General features: G+C 35.7%; 1 protein-coding gene across 6 annotated transcripts in view; it reads left to right on the top strand.

Moving 5' to 3' along the window:
• The window catches only part of CCDC148 (coiled-coil domain containing 148), a 249,751-nt gene that overhangs the window by 170,231 nt on the left and 55,808 nt on the right, over nt 1-23,712 (top strand). For all 6 annotated transcript variants that reach the window (XM_054699743.1, XM_054699744.1, XM_054699742.1 and 3 more), the window contains one exon: nt 4,997-5,115. In XM_054699743.1, the coding sequence (XP_054555718.1) occupies nt 4,997-5,115 (119 nt within the window). The remainder of the gene's footprint in view (nt 1-4,996; nt 5,116-23,712) is intronic.

Genomic DNA, 23,712 nt, shown 5'->3' with positions numbered 1-23,712 from the left:
CTGTGTGCCTCAGATCTATGGTCAGCTTGCAAGTTTGTCCTTTTCCTAACCCTTTTTTTGGTTTCTCTATATGAAGCTCTTATACAGAGCTTCACCAAATCCTGGTTTGAAGCCCATACAGATCTTTACACTACAAGGTATAGAAAAGATAAAGGTTTGAGGATGGCAGTACTAAGTCCTCATCTTTAGCACAAAAAAAAAAACCTCTTTAATTTGACTGCCATAACAATTTGGCCATGTCTACAATGCTCTGTTGTGATTAAATGCACCTCCACACCCTACATGAATTGACCCACTTACTGAAAAATTGCTGTCTTATTAAGCAATGATTTGGGATTTCTATGGATTGATAAAAAAATTCATTACATGCAATGTTGTTTTGGGGTTTTGTTTTTCTTTGGATAAATTTAGTAAGTATATATCTTGAAACTCTCATCTGCAATGTGCTATACTAGACATAGTATAAGGCTCATTTCTTACCTTCAAGAAATCTATACAAATGTGTGAAAAATTATGTGTCAAAGTATTGGTGATTGTTAAAATATAGAAAAAAGAGTGTACTTTGGTGGTCACTTTGTGTGATGTTGGCTGACCTAATGATGTCCTGTTATATTCCTATGTGTAACAAAACTATTTCTTTGTGAATGTGCATATTCTAGGCCAAAAGTAGAAAAGAGATCTATAAGATGCAAAGACTTAGTAAGTAAATAGGAATCTAAAAAAAAATGAAATAAACATTGCTCTATATCAATGAAATCATGGGGAATGGAACTGGCTGTTTTGAACCTCATATTTTATATATTTTGTGTATATGGTTAAGAATTATGCCCTCTTCCTGAATAAGTAACTAAAGTTTTTGAAATAATGACCTTGGGACATGGCATAAAATTCTATTTGTTCAAAGATTCAGCATTGCACAGATTCCTTAAAATCAGAGCCTAAACTGTTTTCCAACTGTAATCTATGTATAAAGAAGAAATTCCTTTTTTATGCTGAATTACATTAATCCTTGGAAGGAAGAGAGAAAAAATATAATTTAATGGTTGCATAATATTACTCCAAGTTTTTAAAAATTAAACTCTGATGTACTCTATACTATAAACATCATGTTTATTGGTGGAGTTTTAAGTAGGAAACAATTTTTTTGGAAGATTAAAAAAGTAAGCTAAAATATAAAAATGATTTTAACCCTCTGAAAAAACATCAAAGCCGTATTTTGGCTTATGTATCTATATAAGGGATAGTTTCTTTAGTTTATTACATTACTAGATTAGTTTTATCAAAATGAATAAAATGTGAGATGTGAAAGAACATTCAATACAAATCAGAGATAAGAGAGACAGGGATAATGAGGGCTTTTTTTTTTTTTTTTTTTTTTTTTTTTTTTTTTTTCAGAAAAGCAAGCTTTTTCTAGAAACCTCATATGGAATTCAAGAGAGAAGTTTTAAATTCAACTGATCAGTTGCACTAACTTTCTGATTCTCTTATCATTGGAATGTTATGATGATCACTCAAAAAGTCTAAAAAGCAGTATGCTTAACATCTGTGTCTCAACAAATGTCCCAAAGGGGCATTAAAGGGTTAGTTAACTACCCTTAGCCTTAACTTTAGTTTGAGGCTTGCAAAGCCAGTAATTCTTGATACACACTTTTGGATCCTATTAATTGATACGAAGTGAATAGAATTGTCTGTCCTTAGGGAAGTGCTTAGTTCAGGCTTCACCATTCTGCAAATAAAACTGCTGGCCTGGTTCCCATCCATAATGCTGTTATTCTCGAACCAGAGACCAGAAAGAGTTTCCAATCATCAAATCAGGGCCCATTATGTGTCAAACACAATACAAGGTATTAGGGATACAAAGATGACTACTATAGGTCCATATGAAAAGTGGTATGCTAAGGCTATACAACTAGTACCTTAGAAACTATACCTAGCATGTCTGAAGGGAGAGGGGCTGGAGGGAAGCAGAGGAAGCAGTGTTAACACTGAATCTTAAAGTATGGGATAGGAGGGATTTAGCAGGCAACAGGGCAGGGAAGAGCATGCCAGGCATGTAGTAAATGACCAAATCTGATCAGTAACAATCTAGTGGCATAGCCTTGTGAACAAGAATAGAATAATAAAAAACAGGACAAAGAATGCAATGTAATAAGCTATCACCAAGGGTCATTGATATGCCAAGGATGGAGGTAATCTTTTTTCCTCAAGCATTCAGTTCAAAGGAATATTTTAGGAGGGGGTATTCTGGTTCTGGTTTTATATATTTATTTATTTATTTTTAAAGATTTATTTATTTATTTATTTATACAAGCACTGGGTACAGTCAGAGGCGTGGGAGGGTGAGAGAATTCACCAGAGCCAGAGCGGAGAGTAGAACAGTCAGAGTGTGAGGCAGGAGAGGTCTGTTGCACCAGGTGTGTCAGCTCCCTGGCCGGGGATCAAACTTGTGCTGCAACAGCTGCAGATAGCTTCATACTGCTGAGACTTAACCCCTTGTGCCACCAGGGAGACTCTGTTTTCAGATTTTGTATTAATGTCCATTTTAATGTTTTTAACACTAATTCCATCTTCAGTTGATTCAGTATGTAGTATAAGACAGGGGTCTAAAAAGACAAAACTAGCAGGCAATCTATAAATCTGAGACATACAATAGGGAATGGGGAGAGAGATGTGGCCAAACAGAGGAGGGAAGAACACAAGAGACTGTAGTGATGCTTCATGGGCAATGTGGCAGTGGGAATTTTATGGGGATTACATTTGAGGAGAGAAGTCAAATGTACAAAAATCAACAATGTAAAAAAAATGTATTTCAAAAAAAAATGGGGGTCTAGTTTCATCTTTTACATATGGTTGTCCAGTTTCTGCAGTACCAATTATTGAAGAGACTTTCTTTTCTCCATTATATGCTCTTGGCTCCTTTGTCATAAATTGGTTACCTGGACATGTGTAGGTTTTATTTTTCAGCTTTCAATTCTATTCCATTGATCTTTGTATATGTTTTGGTTTCAATGTCATACGATTTTGATTTATAGTTCAAAGTCAGGGACCATGATACAACCTTCCTTCCCTCCCCCCCACCCTTGGGATTGTGTTGGTTATTCAAGATCTTTTATTATTCCATACAAATTTTAGAATTTTTGATTCTGTTTCTATGAAAAATGACAATGAGATCTTAATAGGGATTGGATGGAATCTGAATATTGCATTAGGTAAACTCTTTAGTTGCTCTATAGGGAGAGAAATCAGTATATTAGTTGACAAAGCCTTGTAATAGGGGTTTTACTAGAGGATAAAATTATATAACTAGAGTATAACTGGAGGATGATGGGGAAGAAGTAGGTAAGTCTAGTCATAAAACCAGTTGCTACAATTGAAGATTTCAAAATTGGAACTGTTCTTGATGATAATGATGAGGTGGCTCACTGGCATGAAGGAAGTTATGGAGTTGTGCTCTTAGTGGTTTGGAAGGGCATTCAGACAGAGGCTAAAGTTATGTAGGAAGATGAAGGCATTGTTTTTGAGAAGATTGAAACTTTGGATATCTAAGTCACCAAGAATATTTTGGTAATGTAGAAATTCACATATGCCAGTTATGAGGAGAGATAAAGGATGTAAACATCAAAATATGAAGGTAATGCATATGAAAGGGATATCATGATGGTCTGAAAGCAGTTAACAATGAGAAAAATGTGCAAACCATTATTTAACCTCTGGCACGTGTGGGAGCAGGAATTGCACAAACTTCACTCAATTGAATTGCAGTCAAATCAAAAAAGCCATGTTCTGAAAGTGGAAGATGTTGGGGATTTTATGTATGATGATACAGAGGTTTCAGAGCAACCAATAGAAAGCACAAGGAAGGAAGAGAGAGAAAGAGAGAGAGAGCCTCCCCTGGTGGTGTGACAGACCTCTCCTGCTACGCCTGCTGCTACCCTCAGCAGTGTATTTCTTCAGTCTGCCTGTTCTGTTCCCCGCTCTGGCTCTGGTGAATTCTCTCACCCTCCCGTGCTTCTGACTGTACCCAGTGCTTGTATGAATAAATAAATAAATCTTTAAAAAGAGAGAGGGAGCGAGAAAGAATACCAATGGCTGAGGATATCAGAGTCAAAGATGGAGACAATTGGCTCTGAGATATGACATCTGCGGTGTAAAATATATCTAGTATTAGAGAAAAACATTTTACCCAAACACAGCCCAGTGCACCAAATTTTGTCAGTGATTTGAACATACCAGCAACCTGGGATTAGCTCATTTGTAATCAAGGAATTGTCTACTTCAACATTACATAGAACGCTGAATAATAAATAGTTCTAGACCCCTGAAAATAGCATACATGTACTTCTAGTTTTTTTCCTTCTGTCTCCATTTTCAAAGAAGGGAGTAAAACTGGCCTAGTAATAACAATGCTTTCAGCTTTTATTGAGCTTGGTAAATTTGCCCTTTGTTTTACCACATGAGTCATAACTACTATATATCACAACTCTGCCATTTTTTTTCCTTTCCTCTTTCCTCCCACCTATCTCCTACCACTTCCCCAGGAGCAGAAAGCTTTCAACATCCTGCTGTCCATTATCATAAATAATCTTATGCTTTTAAAGTAAAAATAGGTTTAATGCTATCTTTTCTAAAGACTGTATTACCATAAGAGAATAAAAATATTCTTGAGTAATGGGTAGATCATATACTTTAAAGACAATAACATGCTTTTTTTTTGGTGGTTCCCTGAAAGTCAATTATTTTAGCTATGCATTAAAACCTTAGGTCTCAGCACAAGTTACATTTCTGCTTCAGATTGTGTTAAACCATGTAGTTTCTTAGGACACGCAACTTTGTGTTTTAATTTATTTTTCTGTTGCCAATATATTACAGACAGACCTAAAAACTAAAAAGAACGAAGTCATATTTAAATTGATGAATCAATAGAGAATATTATGGCTATTCTCCTTGCTTATACATATCTTGCTAATTTAAATTTCATGTAATATTTATACAATAGATAAGAAAATACTGGGCTGAAAAAGAACAGAAGTGGCAAGAAATAGAAATGAGAGATCTTCAGCGACTAGAAGAACTGAAGAAATTAATGGCTGAACAGTCAGTAAAAGACAGAGAAAGGTAAAAGAAAAAATTTAAATTGTGTGGTAATGGAGGGGTGAACAGAGTCCTACAATGTGTGAGGATAAATAATGTTAGAGAAGAATTTTACTATATTTAATGTATCCTTATAATGTTTAATTTCACAAATGGATAAAATGACACTTATATTTTAAATTCTCACATTCACACATGTATTTCTAGTTTTCTGTTTTGTTTCTTAGATAGCTTCCTAGTTAAAACTCCCACAGAGGATTTCCTACTTATTTGATTGCATACTTGTATATGAAATACTGGCTGTTGTGGTGACTTAATATTTTATCTCAAAATGAAACCATTATTCAGGTAAGAAGGGAGACCCAGCTACCGTGACTGAACCAGGGAAGACAATACACAGTTATAATGTGCTCTGTATTTTCATTATATGGTTTGCTTCAGGTATATCCTATATAGTAAAAAATAAATTTCCTAGAATCATATAATTTTAGAGTTGGATGGGACATTCAAAATCAACTAACCCACATATCACTTTATGAATAAGTATACTGAGAAGTTAAAATAATTTTCTGAAGTTACTCTTTCCATCTGAGTGAGTCAGAACATAGAAATAACATAGTAATTTGAGCGGGGACAATTTAAGATAAAGAATTATTAATCTAATTCCCCATTGCATGGAGGAGACATTCTTGGATGGATCAACCAGAACTTTTTTACATTTACTGGGCCAGTAGGAAACACCCTATTACCATGCAGGATACGAAAACAGGAAGTCAATCATGAGGATGCTTGCATGACTCACAGGGAATCTGACTATAGGGGAGTCTCTGAAATTTGATGGGGACTGACCTTGGAAATGCCATTGGAACTTGGGTGGAGACACCACTGTGTGTCCTCCACACATGCTGCTGGCAGCCATGTGGTAGCAGCAGGAAGGGTTAAGTATAGAATCAGGAAGGAATGTCCTTTCCTTCATCAGTGTCCCTTCAGCATCCTTTTCTGATATAGTTAACACTGCAAGGGGAAAATAGTTACAGGGTCTGGTTCTATGTTCACAGAGTATACAATGAAGGGTGAATTTGGAGCTGAGAGACTAAGTTAATAACTGGCATAGTTATCTAGTTTATTTAGCTCCTTAGAGGATTTTCACAAAAGATAGATTAAGGGTAGATCTTTCCATTTTGTAACATAAATCATGGTAAGTTTCCTTTACAGTTAGTAAATACAAAATAATTGCCCAAACCTCTTTGTACATTCCACCACATTTTGCTGTGAATCTAAAACCACTCTGAAAATAAAGCTTATTTAATAAAATGTTCTTCTCAGAGTTACACATAATTTTGGAGGACATAACCAGTTTATATAACAAGGCTCACTTGTATTTAAGCTTATAGCATGAATGAATCTGGAGTTCATTATAGGTGCTAAATATGAATTTTCTAATTGAAATTCACATTATTTTCCAGGAATCTCAGAATTTTAGGGTTGAACTTAATCTGTTCATGGGAAAACCAAGAATGTAGCATAGTCAGAAGTCAGGGTTAAGTGGTCACGCAACCAATGAGAAACCAGTTAAATAAGCACAAACCAAGACATAATATGAGTGGACACCATAAGACAGGACATGCCATGCGTAATGGACAAGACCCCTCAAACACCTAAAGATTAAAGGGCATAATAATAAATACATAATGGGTGGGGAAGGGTAAATATCTTGTTGGGCAGTCTGAAATTATGCTGGGGAAACAAAACAAACAGAGCCTCAGGAATTAAAGGGGAAGGGGAAAAAACAGATGTGAGGTCTTAACATCCAGGAGATATGCTTCTAATATAATTTCTTCTCATAGCCAGGGAGTTTTCTTTGATTACAGAGGCATTTCAGTCTTTTGCTTCCTGTCCCAATAATTATCAAAATTAGCTGATTCAGAACTCCAAATGAAAAGAAAAGGAAAATCAGATTAATCTGCATTATGTAACAGGGAAAAAATAACATATTGTAGCATGGTGAAAAGAAGGCTGAGGACTGGGAACCAGGAGATCAGGGTTTTAGTTTTGATTCTTCTCTGAATAGTATGCAACCTGAGGAAAGTCCTTCATTTAACCTTTCCAAAGCTCTGTTTTGTCCTAAGTTAAACTGAACTGGATAACTCCTGTGAGCTCAGTGAGTCTATGTACTTTTAAGGGTCTGTGGTCTGTATGTTCAACTCTTTAGTAAAACGTACATTCAGAGATTCATAAATCTAATGCTTTCATGTCAATGGAAAATCAGTGAGGAAAATCATTAAAATATAAAATTATATAAAAGGAGTAATTTTCAGAAAACTGGATGATATTGTCAATAAATTCATTCTGTGATGTAGGGAGATAGAGTTCAACAGGTAAACATTGCTGGTAGCTTTTGCATTTGACATGAATCAGGGTTGTGTTCTCTTATAACAATTCTAATAGTAAGAAATTTGGTTGTTTGGGTAAAATGTTTTTCTCTAATACTGATATTCAATTCACAAACCTCAAGTTTGATATTTTAACTGTAGGCACATTTTTTTCTTATGTCAAAATAAGAAAACTTGAAACAGTTTCCAGATCTGTTACACACACACACACACACACACACAGCCTCAAAGATTTGAAACTTGTTGTTTATTTCCCCTTTCTGTTTCTTTAAGGTTTGGTTTCTTGAAAACAGTATTCCTCAATAAGCACATATATACACAGTGGAATACTACTGGGTGATCAAAAAGATAAACTCATGTCATTTGCAGCATTATAGATGGAGCTGGACTGATTGATGCTAAGCAAAATAAGTTAGAAGGAAAAAGACAAATATCAGATGATTTTTTCCTATATGTGGAACACAGAGAAACAAAACAAATGGTCAGAGAGAGACAAATTTTTAAAGGTGACCATAGAGTTGAGGCATCCATGAGAAAAGTGGGAAGAGAAGAAGGAGAAAGGGGTTAAAATGGAGGGGCAGGGGCTGTGAGCACAAGGGAATATGGGACTAGGGATGCTTTGATGGTGAGAGAATTATGGTGACCACGTCTGTGGGGATAAATCATATATTGTCCAACAATGAAATAATAAATGAAAATATTCTGCTGATTTTTTTGTTTACACTGAAGGTTTGTTAAGGAGAGTTGACAAATATAGCAAATTTAATCTCCAATATAAGAACATGCTTCCAGAATAGTTCTCCAGTTCTAGTCTTCTCTTAGGTTCTTCAGATAATTTTATTTATTTTAAATAAGTAGAAATTGTTGACCAAGAAATCAATTACAAGTTTTCTTCAGTAGCTCTTCACATATGAGAAAAAGTGTCTGAACTAGAAAATAAAAATGAGAATGTGCAGAGGTGTTACAAAAATTGACAGATGTTTATAATTTAGATTAGGTAAAACATGGTGACTCATTTCACTGAGGATGGAGTTCAAGAGAAGGCAGACATGGCCCAGAATATTGTTGAAGTTTTTTTTGTCCTATTGAGTTCAATCTCTTTTCTAATAAATTCATTTAGCTGTAAGAGTTTTTCCCCCCCCTGTATGCCTTTGATCACATTTTACAGGGTTTGAAAAAGTATTATTATGATCTAATTTCTAAATAGTTTTCATTGCATTTTTGATCCTAAAAATAAATTTTTAAATATTGGGTGCTTGTCATAGGCAAGGTTGCTGAAATTTTTCAGTTTCTTCTACTTTTTCACCTTCTGTGTCTTTTCATAAAAATTAACAAAAATTCAACATGTTTACGAGAAGGTGCAAACACTGCTACTTTTAACATTTTTTTAAAAAAAATAAGGTTTATTTATTTATGCATACAAGAACTGGGGAGGTGCGGGAGGTGAGAGGATTCACCATACAGAATGGTGAGTAAAACAGAAGTCTGCTGCACCAAGGTTAGCTCCCTGGCAGGGTATCAAACTCATGCCACAGTAGCCAGTTATAGCTTGATAGCACTGTCTTTAATTAACCCCTGCACCACCAGGGAGGCCCCTTTTAACCTTTAATACATTTGCTTCATCTAAGAAAATTTATTTCACAAACCCCTCCTATTTTAACAGTTTTATCTCCAGTTCAGTGATTTTTAGTAAATTTATTTAGTTGTATAACCACTGTTATAGTTCAGTTTCCATCACCCCCAAAATATGTCTCATATTTCCTAACTCCATTGCCCATTTCCTAACTCCATTGGCAAACCCCAAATGATAGATAATCTATTTCTGTCTCTATTGACTTACCTTTTCTGAATACTTTATACAAATATAATGTATAATATAATTTTTTGAGGTTTATCCATCCTGTAGCATGTATTTTTGGCTAGTTCCTTTTCACTGCTAAATAATATTCCATGCCAAAACTACATTATAAATCTGTTTTGCAAAGCAGTATAATTTTTTTCCTGTTGGCAAGAGATTAATGTCTGTAGGATAGTTTTTTTTAGAAAAAGCAGGATCCAAAATTTATATTGACAATAATATCAACATCACACAAACTATAATATAATAACAACAGCCCTCAGTATCTTTAGAGCTCCCCCCTTCCTGCAAGGTAGTAAAGAATGAGGGAAGCTTTTCAATGAAAAGTGTCTCATTATTACAAAATGGTCTCATTTGGATTATCTTTGTCTCATTGGAAGACAATGTACAAACTCCAGTCTGTACTAGAGATAGAGACTAGAGGTCAGGCAACCTCTTCCAACAGAGGAGTAGGACGACAGTTTCTGACTCCCCTAAAAGTCCTTACTACCCTTTGTGATTCTACTTGATCTTCCACTTCTGAGGTCTGTCCAGTATTATCCAGTAAAAATGTTATGTGAGTCACATATGTAATTTAAAATTTCTATTAGCCATTTGTAAAGATATAAAAAGTGACAGATGGAATTGACTTTAATGATAAATTTTATTTAACCCTATATCTTCAGAAACATTATATTTCAATGTCATCAGCATAAAAAATTATTAATAGTTTACGTACTTTTTAAAAACTAAGGTTTGGGAATATGTTGTATAATTTATACACTGAGAAACATTTTGAAGTAGGCATCCTTCAAGTGCAGAAATAACCACATGTGATTAATGGATACCATATTAGCTTACTGGGGTTTACAGCAAAACATAATGACCTACTAGTAATAGACTGTTGAGTGACTATTCTTTAGACAGATTATAACTCCCTATTTGAATTGATATCTTTTATGAAAAATTTGAAACCTTCTAATTTTACCATCTGTTTTAGGGTATTTACTACCCTTGCTAGTATGTCCTTGGTGTCTCTTGCCTCTATGAATGGGTCTTGGTCCTTAGGCAATCCATTGGTAACTTAACTGGATCAACTTAGCTTGAGGGTTCAGGCAAACTTGCTGACTACACACCTGACATTGTCTTTGGTCTAGAGGTCCTCTCTTCCAGGTTTTGCCAGTCCTTAGACGCCTCTTCCTATGTCATGCTGGACAGGAAGCCATACTAAACACAGAGCTTCCCTGGGAAGCATTTTATATGAGGGAAGAGGAGAACTAGCTCCAGTTACTGCTAACTATTACTGCTAACTAAGTATTAAAATAGTTAATGTATTTTAAAATACATCACAGGAGAACTAGTGATGGAATTTTCCCATCACTCTCACTTTTTCTACTAAGCCCCCAAACCATCCTAATTTGATCCACTAAGGTGCAGAAAGTAATGGAGCTGATATCTGAGAATTTTACCTATTTTTTACATTACAATACAATGTCCAAAGGAAAACAGGATTTCCAGGGGAAATAAGAAATAGATGAATATTTTTAAAATACTTTTTCTGTAATATCTATATAGAGGTCTAGAATGAAACATAACTTTATAATAACAGTTTTTATTTCCAGGTAATGAAATTAAAGATGGTTTTCAAGGGGCCTCCCTGGTGGTGCAAGGGGTTAAGTCTCAGAACTATCAAGCTATTGGCAGCCACTTTGCACCAGGTAGCTACCCACCTGGGGCAGTAGACCTCTCCTGTCTCCCGCTGCTTCCCTCAGTAGTATATTTCAATTTACCTCTTCTGCTGTCCACTCTGTGTCTGGTGAATCCTCTCACCCCTACCCCCTCACTTCTGAACTACACCCCAGCTCTTGTATGCATAAATAAATAAATCTTTAAAAAAAAGGTAGTCTTCACTTTCCTCTTTGTATTTTTGTATTTTCAACAATGAGCATATATTTCTGATAGTAAACAAAAACTCATAGTTTAAAAAAATTCTTTTCAAGGATTTTTGGCTTTGGGCTTCAAATTGGTGGCAAAGTGAAAAATAACGCAAACTATATAATAGTGAATATACTACTTCAAATATAAATATTAAATAGAAAATGTCCTCTTGAAATAACAGAAATAACGGTCTTTAAAACAGACATAAGGACCAATATTTCCTTTATTTTTAACCACATATTTTAACCTTATATTATCTAATTTCTCTAAATCTATGCCTTAAGTCCTTTTCTAGCCATCCCACCTCCTTGCCATTTGATTTCCTAACCTTTCTCCAAAGACTTCCTTTTCCACCTACTACTTGAAGCTAAATTCTTTCTTCTTTTGCAAACAGTGGCTTCTTTATTTCTTTCCAGGAAGGATCTGAATGCATTCAGGGGGCCAATGCCACAGCCCTTGTCACACTACTATGCATAGCTTTGTAAAGCTGTGATCTTTATGGGATTTGTTTGTGTGCTTTCATGTAACTTTAAAAATGTTTACCCTATCTCCCAAAACTTTCTTTACTATTTTTTATGTTGAATAGTGAAAGACTCAACATGCATTGAGTAGAAAAAAAAACATGTAGCAGTCATACCTGATTTTTTTCCTTGTATTTTGTTGTCATTCTTCCTATTACTGTTGACAGTTGCAGAGTAAATAAAGCAGAAATTAGATCATCGTTCCATGCACAGGGACCTCTCTAGCCTTGTAATTGTGACATTTTGTAAATGTGAACTTTTCTGAAGTTGAGCTCTCTTGGAGCTAACATAAGCTTTCCTTCTGCTGTATTTGCCAATTTTTATTTTTACAAGGGTAGATATAACTGCAACCATTCATTTATTTATATTCATTGCTATTTCTTATAATTTGAAAATTTGCCTCCTTTGTCCATGTACCTACTTGTAATTATTTTAATAAGTTTTAAATCTATAATGTAGATGGTAATTTGAAATATTTTTAAAGGCAGATTTACTTGGCTACGTTGTCCTTTTAGATATCATTTCATTAACCAGAAAACCAAAGCTGGGTACAAGCAATAAATGGAAGGTACGTCTTCTAAGAACTCATTGTTCAATGCTAATGTATGGGAGAGCAGGGGTTCTATTCTTTGCTATAAATGAATTACCTGATGCCCAGATCATACCCCAAATTAATCAGATAATTAATTAAATCAGAATCTCTAGCAGTGGGATTTTAGTCCCTACAGTTACTAAAGTCCTCGGGATAATGAAATGCAGCTAAATTTGAGAGCTTGTATTGTAAAGTTGTTTCCATCCTGTCTGAACTTTGAGCTTTAATTAATTTGCTGAGTACTTGACAAGATCCCCCTTTTCGTAGAAGTACCCTTAGTTTCTCTTTTTTCAGCACTATAGCCTCACTGAAATAGTTCTGAGGAGTCTTATAGGTGAAACTTTATATTCATGGGACAATTTATGAATTGTAGAAATTCTCTGCAAGCAAAAATCTTGCAAGTCTCTTTCCAAGCAGATGTGTGTGTATGCATATATGCGTGCATAAGTGGGCATATACATTTAATGAAGAAAGCATTGCATTCTACAGTAACAAACACTAGTTTTCCTTTACTTTTTCCAAAAGAATAGAGAGTTTTTCTATGTGAAGCAATAAACATTTGAAGTTTAAGACAGCAATGACCATTTGGGAAGGAAGAAACTAGAGCCAGCTGTCTTCCTAATATGAAATTGACTTTGTTAATCTAGTGTGTGTTTTGGGGTGCTTGCCAATAGCAGGGAATTGACAGTTATTGCATTTTCTAAGTTGTAAAACCAGATGTTTCTCTCAATTTTCCAACTCTTTTCTTAACAGTATGCAAAATTCAGCATGTTGTATTAGAAGACATTAAGGGCATTTAAAGTGGGTTCATAATCCAATCTTTGAAATTTTAAGAAGTTTAGCAAAGTGTCTTCAATAGAAACTTTACAAACATTTGTTATGCTTTTGCTTCTCAGCATGAAATTTCCCAAAATTAGTGGGAATGCTCTTGTTCATTAAATCTCTGTCAACCAAATCCCATTCCAAGTAAATGTGCCAAATGATGTCAACCAAGGTTCAACTGCGAGACATTAAACAAATACAGTTAGTAAGACTCTTGTCTTTTAAGTGATATTAGAAATGTTTCACAAATTAGAATTTTAAAATACTGAAAGGGGCTGTACTCACTGTCAAAGTACTATCTTCAGCCCACAAAGGCAATTTCATCTAAAAGATAATAATACTTGGTACCTCTTCATCAGCATAATACAACTACCTATGGGGGGGAGGGTGTATGCACATGTACATGTGTTTTCATATATTGGGTAGAGATATGCAGATTATTTGGACATGATTCTCATAGTCCTTGAATGGATCTTAGCTGAGCAAGTATGATTGACAGAGATAGGTTAAAAAATTTAAGGACAAAGCAATGTACAGTCATTTTAATGTGAAAATAAGCAGGCTTCTGCCAATGGGCAGATGGAGGACCAGCTGGGAGAGATGGCTTAGCTGAGGGTCATTCTAGAGGTCTTGGATGATGATTATTCTCCTGAGGTACCAAATCCAACTTCATATCTATAGTCCTTTCCAAACCAAGACAAATGAAGAGTGCCTTTTGTTGAATAGTTTGGGCCGCTTTTACTTCATTGTTTATAACTTTGATTTTTCATTTTAGAAGTCGTTGTTCATTAAAAAGGCTACTGGATTTCTATTTTATGTCAACCTGATTTGTCTATTACAGTTATTTAAGATATAAAATGGAATATCAGCAGGTTTCAGTTTGGTATAGGGTAAGCAATACTCAAAAGCCCTTTATAAACCATTTCTTTTTACAAAATGAGCATTATTGCTTCCCATTAATGCCTACCACTATTTTTATTTCACAGATATATGTTGATGAAGTGACCACAGATACTATAATTCCAAATAGAATATATAGATTCTAAGGTATTTTGGGGAATCAGTATCAAAAACTGGTATAAAAGAAATGTATGGAAACATAATTAAGGCCATACATGACAAAGGCATAGCCAACATCATCTACAATAGTGAAAAACTGGACACTTTTTTGCCAAGATCAAGAAAAGACAAGAATGCCCACTCTTACTATTATTTAATATTGTACTGGCAGTCATAGCCAAAGCAAACAGGCAAGAAATAAAAGTTATCCAAATTGTGAATGAGGAAGTAAAACTATCACTATTTGATATGACATTATATACATGGAAAACCCTAAAGACGCCACAGTAAAACTATTAAATAATAAATGAACATGGTATAGTAGGCTACAAAATCAATATTAAAATATGCCACATTTCTACACACAACCTGACCACAATTATGAATCAATTATCTCATATTCTCCCCAGAAACACATTTTTTTAAAGATTTATTTATTATTTATATAAGCACTGGGTACAGTCAGAAGCGCGGGAGGGTGAGAGAATTCACCAGAGCCAGAGCGGGGAGCAGAGCAGGCAGAAGGATCAAAGTACACTGCTGAGGGGAGCAGCGGGTGGCAGGAGAGGTCTGCGCGCCTTGTGGGACCCTCCTCCAGTGGCCGGGGAGCAGCCGGGGATCGAACCGGTGCTGCAGAGGCTGCAGGCAGCTTCGCAACCCAGTGCTCAACCGCTGCGCCACCGGGGAGGCCCAGAAACACATATTTTTATCTTTATCTATAATTAGTGCTACAGATATTTAATCGTTTCTCTTTGAGCATTGGATTATTTTGAAACCGCATTACCCTTTTCCCATTCAATATCTTCACCAATATGTAGAGGTGAATAATTTGCTTTTCCTCTTCAGCAACAAAGGAACGCTGTGTCCTCCAGTGCCACACACAGTATTTGTGAGTGGAGGGCAACCGCTGTGTACTTATTGATTCTTTATCACTAACCTTTTAGCTCAGAAATTTTACTAAGCACTTTCAGGTAATGAAATACTGACTGACCTTTTTGGCATAAACTTTATAAAAATTTTATAAAGTTGCAGGGTCAGAAAGCAGAAATTTAACAACTATGGTTAAATGAGGGAAATATAAAGATATGGATTGGGAGAAATGTAATGGGAACTTTCACAAAATGCCACCACTGTGCTTGATATAATGGAGCTTCAAGGACTGTGTTATCTTTTGTTTGGAACTACTCCTGCAAAGAGAGAGAGAGAGAGAGAGAGAGAGAGAGAGAGAGAGAGAGAGAGAGAGAGAGAGAGAATGTATCTACATAGCTATTAGGTGATATTAAATAAGAAATTTTTAATAGTGAAGAGAATATGTTGATAATTTGGATTACTTCCTTTATATTTTTTAATATGAGATCTATAGAGTTGGGAAGAATCTTGGAAAGCCTCTAGTTCAATATTAACTAGGATTCTAGTTTGCAAAGAGAAGCCATTTCTAGTTGAACTTTGAAATAAAATGATTTTGTTAAAAGACGCTAGTGACTTTTAAGAATCATCTGCAGAACCAAACTTAGAAGATGTTTGGGAATAACATAGGCTGGGAAAATAAGTCAGGACTGTAATCTGGTTCTCGCTTGAGAATCATCCCACTAAGTCCACTGACCACAAGATGCCACATCTTGTGCTCCACACACACACATTTGCCATCTCTGGTCTCTAGGCATCACCGTTGGCAAGGTTGCCTTTGTTCATTTTCCTCTATGGCCTTAACATAGTTGCCACAGACCCCACTTCTTTGAATCACAGGCTTCTTAGTGAAGCATCTGATAAGCTAAGCTAACATCATTCATGCTCTAGTTGCAAAGGAAACTGGGAAAGCAACCTGGTTTCACTTTGCCTTGGGGATTGCTTTGAAAGAAAAGTGGCCTTAGAAGCTGAAAAGAAAAAAAGGGAAAAGGAGTGGTTCTTAAGTTCATAATTTTAATCTGCAAAATCAGCATATGCTCTTCTTTCAAAATTTGTACTACCCCAACAATTTCTCTATGCCCTATTACGCCCTTTTCTTTCAGCCAGCATCTTGTTAGGTGAGGTTCCTTCATATCTGAGGAACTGGCTTATCTAGGGTGACTTTTACTACTGGGCGGGTAACAGCAGAAGGTGTTCTGGTTAAAAAAAAAAAAGGTGTCCTGGTAATTCCTCGTATTCCATCTACTTCTTCCCTGCCACAAATAATAGCTATCCTATCTCCCTTTGGTAGGCCAGTAATTTCAGCTGGCACTCTAATTTCCTCTTCTACCGGTGTGTTTAGTGGGTATGATAAACCCAACGGGAAGTACTTGCATCAACTCCTAATTTAATGTAGCCATTGCTGTTCTCCAGGTAGAAGCATTAGAAGTTAATACCACCTTTCTTTCTCTTTCTTTCCACACATACAATTTATTTTTCTGCACTATTTAAAAGTCAAGACAACCATATAGTCATGGGGGGGAAAAGTGATGGGACAGTACAGGTTAAAATAAACTAGTGAGACAAAAAAACCAGTGTCAGTGTGTGGACCCAGATATTAACTATCTACTGTATACATGGTGCCATTCCACCCTATTTCCTCAAATCTGTCTTGTCCAAATGATTTTTTTGGACCATGTACAGAATCTTCCCACTATCCTCTCCCATCAGAAGGGATTTGTGATCCCTTACAGGATGTGAGTTTAAAGTCCTCCTTAGTTGCTTTTCAAAGCCTCAAGACATAAGATCAATCCTATTTTTCTCTGAACTTTTGATTAGACTCATTATGAAAACAAGTTTATGAAGCGAGGCAAGAAAAAAATGACTCTTCCTTAATCACCAGACTTTAATCATCAGTCACAAGCATGAGGTTCATATCATTTGACCCTTTTAAGCCAAAGAAAACTATTAAGTGTCCCAAGTAACAATCTAAGTAGATAACTTTATTTTTACTAATAATTGTAATAAAGTGATCTTGCTTATTCACTTGCCATTTTCCTATCAGAGAAGGCTTAGAGTTAAATATCTCTCTTTATTCCAGAAAATGTCATCTAGAAACACCTAAAGCCAAATAACTTTGAATTGAAAGCTGAAAGGCCAGTTTTAAATTAATAAACATATCTCCTTATGAAAACTATTCACAAGAAATTTACTTTCTGAGCTAAAGTATCATATTTCAGAGCAAGCTTATAAAACCAAGATTTCTTGCAGACCAACACAGTTTTTTAAATTCCTACTTTAATACTATTCTCTCCATGAGATATATATATAACTTTTAGAGCAGAATACTAGACTACTTCTTCAATTTAATTTTTTTTTAAATTGAGGTAACATTGGTTTACAACACTGTATATGATTTAGAGGTACAGGATTACACCATTCAGGTGTTACGTTACCACACCACACTCACCACTAAGGCACTCATAGTCCTCACCATAGTAGAGCAGACTTCTTTATGCTCAACTAATTTACTAATCTTTCCTAGTCCCATTAGGCGTTCCTCTTAATTTTCACTCTTGTTTTGGTCTCTTCCTGTAAGAAGACATCTTTATGAGGTCAAAGCTGTTTCAAAGTCAAGATTTCTTTGATTTCCTTCCTCACAATGACATCTCTCCAACTTTTATTCCTTAGGAAGAAGATATTCTTGAACTTTACAGTGACTTTTCAGTTTTTTTAAAGTAATATTTATTTATGCATAGAAGAACTCAGGTGTAAGCCAGAGATGTGGAGGGTGAGAGGTAGGTGAGGGGATTCACCAGAGTGGGGAGCAGAACAGGCAGATCTACTCAAATACACTACTGAGGGTAGCAATGGTGAGACAGAAGAGGTCTGATGCACCACAGGTGGTTTAACCAAACTCAGGCTGTAGCATTTATAGCGCTGAGACTTAACCACTTCGGCCACCAGGGAAGTCTGGCTTTCCTGTTCTTTTTAACAAAGGGCTAAAGTTTGTGCTAGAAGTAACATACAAAATCAACCTATAGATAACTTTAAACTCAGTTCACCATTCTGCTTTTTCTATTCTACAAGCCATTTTAAAGGATAATAGTTCTATATGATCATTTCTAGCCTGTAAAAGTGATCTTGAAGTCACTTAAAAGTTGTTGCGTCAGCAACACCTCAGTGACAGAGAAAAGAAGCAGGAGTCATGGAGCAGGCTGTATCATGCAGGATGCTGCTCAAGAGCAAGAGCCTGGCCCTTTTTTTTTTTTTTGGACAGAAAAGGGTGGGTCTAACTGAGCACTGGATTTAGGGCTTTAGGGAGGGTGAGTCCAATGACATACTTCCAACTCCCACCCATGGCTACAAACATTAACAAGGTGTTCCACTGAGCATGTATGTCAGTCAGTGGCCCCCAGGTCTTTCCCGGTCTACCTCGGAATGCATACCTATTGCCCCAGAGCGATCAAGTGTCTTGCTCTTGTGTAACTTGAAAGGAGCTTTGTACACCCATAAAAAGTATCCTCAAAAAGTCCAATGAAATCACAGGCATTACTAGGAAAAGCAGCAAAAGCTTGAACTGACATATATTTTAAAATCATAAACTCACATTTGGGGAACTGCATGATTCCTAGCATGCAGGAATTCCTAGCATGATTCAGGTAAGGGTGAATACAATAGCCATAAAGCTGGGCCATTCTTTGTAAAGGGCCAATGTCTTTAGTATGAAAATAGAGTCATGATATTATTTTAATCTATCAATATTTTTAATTTACAAATTTAATAATTATAATTGAATACCTACTATCTTGGCATACAGTGAGTAACTGAAAGAACACAGTCCCTCTTTCCAAGAACTTGACAGTATTATGGGAAATTCAAATATCCTTGGTGAGGGCAAGCACTAAGAACTGTGGGCACTTATGGGATCAGCACTTAAACCAGGTGGGAGGTGGCACAGGAAAGTCAGGAAGTCCTTATGGTAGAAGGAAATTATCCAAAATGGGAAATGTCTTCCTGCCAAGAATCCATGGCAACTTTAAGGAATAAAAAGTAATTTAGTGTAATTGAAACATAAAATTTGGAATGAGTTGGGGAAAGGTGGTGAGAGAACAGATTGAATGGATAAGTAAAGGCCAAATTCTAAGATTTAAGTAGGGTAAATTCTGACTGCATTAATTAATTAGAATTATTGACATTAAAATTAATGAATATATTTAATGGCTTATCACTTTGTTTCCAAAGGGATTTTATGTATTCATAGGGATTTAACAAGTCCCAGGATACCAGAAGATTTGTGTATAGAAACTATACCTACCATAAGAATGGCAGTAAAAACTAGGGAGGTAATTAATCTGGGAGATTGCACATATTAATACTTAAATGGGCTCAAAGTGGAATTAGACAAACACACACAAAAGTGGATTATTGGGGGAAGTTGTTTGGTTGAGGCCCTCACATTCCCTACTGGAAAAGTACCCTATTGCCATAATCAGAAACTGAATTTTTAGACAGCATGTTTCTTTGTTCTCAGGCAGTATTACATGTCTTAGGTATTTATATCCTTATCCCTTAAGTATACATAACCATCTATTTGGGGTAGCCTTAGTAAATATGATCTTCAGTTGAACTTAGAACTTTGGAGAATATTTACAAAGCAAAGGTTCATATCTCCTTGTGGGGAAAATCCTGAAATCTCATCTCTCAAAGACTGCCTATTTAGGTGACTTTTTGGTAATGAGACTCTACCTTCAAATTAAACTTCTATGGAGTCATTGATTAAAATGGCTGATTAAAAACAACTTTAGGGGCAAAAAAATTAAGATAATTTTCTCATACTGAATTCTTCTAAAGTTCTTTTAATAAAGTGCTGTAAATTGAATCCCTCTTATCCTGACTTATCTTGAGTGGAAATGGAGAACAATGACTCCTCTGTATAAAATTCCCAATCATTCCCCAACATCACTTTCAGTTTCCCATTAGCCTTATCATTGCCATATAAGGAGCCTTCCTTTCTTTAGATTTTCCTGAGTCAGTTTTCTGATCCTTGAATATGTTTGCTGACCTACTCCTGAATTCCCTCTTAAGAATTCAAGTATTGATTCTAAGACATTTAATGATCTCCCTTTCTAGTGTTTTAGTGGACACTGAGCCAGGCTTAAATTGTAGTTATTTTAATGTACAGTTACCCAATCAGTAGTACCTGTACACTACCATAGAGTGCACACAATTATGCACACACAAACACAAATACCAAACATGATTGCAAACACCCACATGTAGAGTGAAGTCTAGGGGACAGTGTATATAAAGAGTAGGGGTTTTGAGCAGAGAAAAACTACTTAAAAAATTTTATGTAAAGGAATTTCTGACTTCATCTTAGAAAGAGGGGGCAATATGTAACATAATAGCTGAGTATAAAAATTATTCAGGACAATTATTTAATGTAAGTTATTCTTCCAAAAGCCTTAACTTGGTAGAAACAAGGTCATGTTGGAAGGAAAGCAGATTGTGGGAATGGGAAAATTTTAAGTAAAGTTGAGAATGTTAACACATAACTATTTTGTATTGTTATGTTTTTCCATCTTAAAATTAATTGGATTCACAACAGTAATGTAAATTAGTGTATTGGTAATATTAATATATTGGTAAATATTTAACAAATATTGGTAAATGTCTTTATTGGTATTGGTAATGTACCTGTGGTACAATACATTGATAATGCATTGTATTGGTAAACAAATATTTAACAACTGACTGTAGTTGAGAGGAGACTGGGATAAATTCCGATTGTAGCATTTGCTGATTGCTAGGGTAATCATCCACTCCGTATAACTTATTTCATACTACCAACCTGATGTCATTGGACACAGAACTAGGAAGGACCATGCAGTTGCACACCATTATATATCATTTTTCTACTGGACAGATATCTCAAGACCATAATTAATAGTAAAATGTAGTTTAAAAAATATAGCATGTTATGAATTTTGAGTATTTGTTACCTTTGTCTTAATGCATAATCTGTTTTAAATTTTTGTAATATAATGTTTATTGATAGCTTTTCTTAGCAATTAGCTTGCAAATGTCCTTAAAAAATTAACAATTAGTTCTCTCCAGCTGGTGTGAGGCAGCTCCAACACATGACTAGGTATCACAGCCAGTCCAGTAGGTGAAAGAATTCATGTGATTAGATCTCCTGAGAAGAGAACTGTGATTCCTCTGAACTGCTATGAAATTGCCTGTACACAGCCCTCTGTACCATCTTAGCTGTGCTGTCTCCTTGTGAACTTTCCCAAAATGAGAAGTAAAGTCCTTGTGTATACACTAGAGGCACATTTGTTCTGGCTTGTATAGCCAATTTGAAGAAAAGTGGAAGGTGCCTGGAAACTTTGAAAGCTAGAATAGAAGACTAAGGGAGTTGAATATAGAGGTGGTATTTCCAGCAGATCATCTTGTTAATACTGGTAGCTTTGGAAGCAAAATTGAACGTAAGAAATTCCTAGGATATGCTCTTCATGGTCTTCTAAAACTGATTTCCTAGGTCCTGTATTCCCAAAAGGAAGCTCTGAGTTAAGAACAAAGGATACTTCTCAAAGATGAATCAAATATTTTTGCCAGGGGTCTTACAATCCTAAAAAGTTTGGGTTTAGAATATTATCTTCAACTTTAAGAGAAAAGGCAAAAATTCCCATAGAATAAGAGCAAAACTTTGGAGGCAAATGGACGTTAAATGATAGTAAGTCCCAAGTATATGACTATAACTGGAGTATTGCAATATAGTGTAAAAATTAGGAAAATAAACTTTAAAGTCAGGATGTTAGATGTGTGTTCACGTGAAATTGTCATGTAGGAGGAAAACAGTGAGACAATAAATGTACTGAAGAAAGTGGAAAACAGCAGGGAGTAGACTTTGCAAGCATTTTGAGACTGAGAAAGCATAGGGTAAGAGAACCTGAAATAGAGAACCATTCAATAAAGACAATAAACTAGAAATTATATGAAAAAATCAGGGAACATATAATTTCCCCTTCCTAGGCAGTGATGACCAGAAGCTGGGGAGGACACGTCTCATTTCCCACAAACAGCATTGCAGTAGACTGACCCTAAGCAAGACAAGTAAAGATTGCAGCATGCATGGAGCTCTCAAAGTGAGTTTAGGAGTAACCAGTAGGGGACAGAGCATACACAAACACCAGAAATCTGTGACAGCTATCAAAAATGAGTCAATGGATGAGTTGCCATGGGATGGAGCCCTACGAAGAGACTAACAGTACCTTCAGCAGAGGCCATGCACATGGGGCCATCCAAAGAGAAATATTAAGTGAGCCACAGACCCGGCATTTGGAAGCATGGCAAGCGTGGGGCAGAAATAGAAAGGCATGAAGCAGTGTCCAACAGACTGATCACTGAAACAAACTTCTACCTTTTTGATGCTGGATGTTCTCTTGTTCCCATGCAACAGCCCCCAGTCCCAGTATCTTAGCAGTTTCCATACTTCAGAGAGCAAAAATGTTACCTGGTACAGAGGTGAAAACTGAAGTCCTGGAATCTTACCACCCATGATCCTAGGCTGGGCCCAGGATTCTGCATTTTAAAAATAAGCACATTGAAGATTCAAGTGTGCTTGCAGTTGGTTTACCAACCACTGTCTGAGAAGTGTGACAGTATTGTTAGAGGCCCTGCTGATGGGACATGTCTGGAAATAACTGTTAAAGAGCCCCAAAATTTCAGCATTCTTACCTGGGGAGTAAATACTGTCTCCTGTTAGAGGCAATTTCCTGGCACAGCTGTAACAACATTTACTTGGAAACATTTAGTCTTTATATTTGACTTTGTATCTTCGTTGATTTTTAATATTGCTGCTTTACCTTGGGCTTAATAGTCTATGTCATTTCAAATCTTGTTTGGAAACAAGTAGGGTTATAAATCCTAATTAAATAAAAGTAATTGCTTATACCCTCATATAGTCAGGAGAAGTAGAGAAAGTGAGTTATATATTGTATAGCTATTAGTTGGATGATAAATTACTTTTACACTGAATCCATCTTGATAATGTATGTGAGATATCTTGAAAACTGTAAAGTTTTATACAAGTATTTGTATAAAATGTTTTCAAAATATCAGTACCCAGTATATAACAAATAAGTATGTGCATTTTCTATTGTATGGTTATAAAGTCATTATATAATCAAATGTTCTTGTATTTATGTTTTACTAATTGAAAAGGGCAAAGTCCAAAATTTCCATCAAATATACCTAAAGAGAAGAATGCATTAATTTGTCAAAATATTATGGTTCTTTCTTCTTTGTAGCTCTTCTAAATCCCACAAACAGAGAGAGGATTATCAGTATTATTTGAATGTGTGTGGGCTTGAAAACTCTAAATGTTTCTAAAAGAGCAAGGCTTTTTGATGCTGTTAAAAAATACTGGGAGCTTTTGGTGCAAGTTAATCTTAAAGATCTGTCAGCATACCGTACTACCTGCAGCTTCCATGTAATGGAGACATAACTGATGTTATGCTGAGTGAAGCTCGGATGAGGTTTTCCTGTGGTCCATGTAGGGCAATTGAC

Source organism: Talpa occidentalis, unplaced genomic scaffold, assembly GCF_014898055.3.
Source record: "Talpa occidentalis isolate TD23 unplaced genomic scaffold, MPIMG_talOcc4v2.1 talOcc4.3, whole genome shotgun sequence".
Lineage (NCBI taxonomy): Eukaryota > Metazoa > Chordata > Mammalia > Eulipotyphla > Talpidae > Talpa > Talpa occidentalis.
The sequence above is the reverse complement of the archived record's forward strand: the minus strand, read 5'-3'. Positions and strand labels throughout refer to the sequence as shown.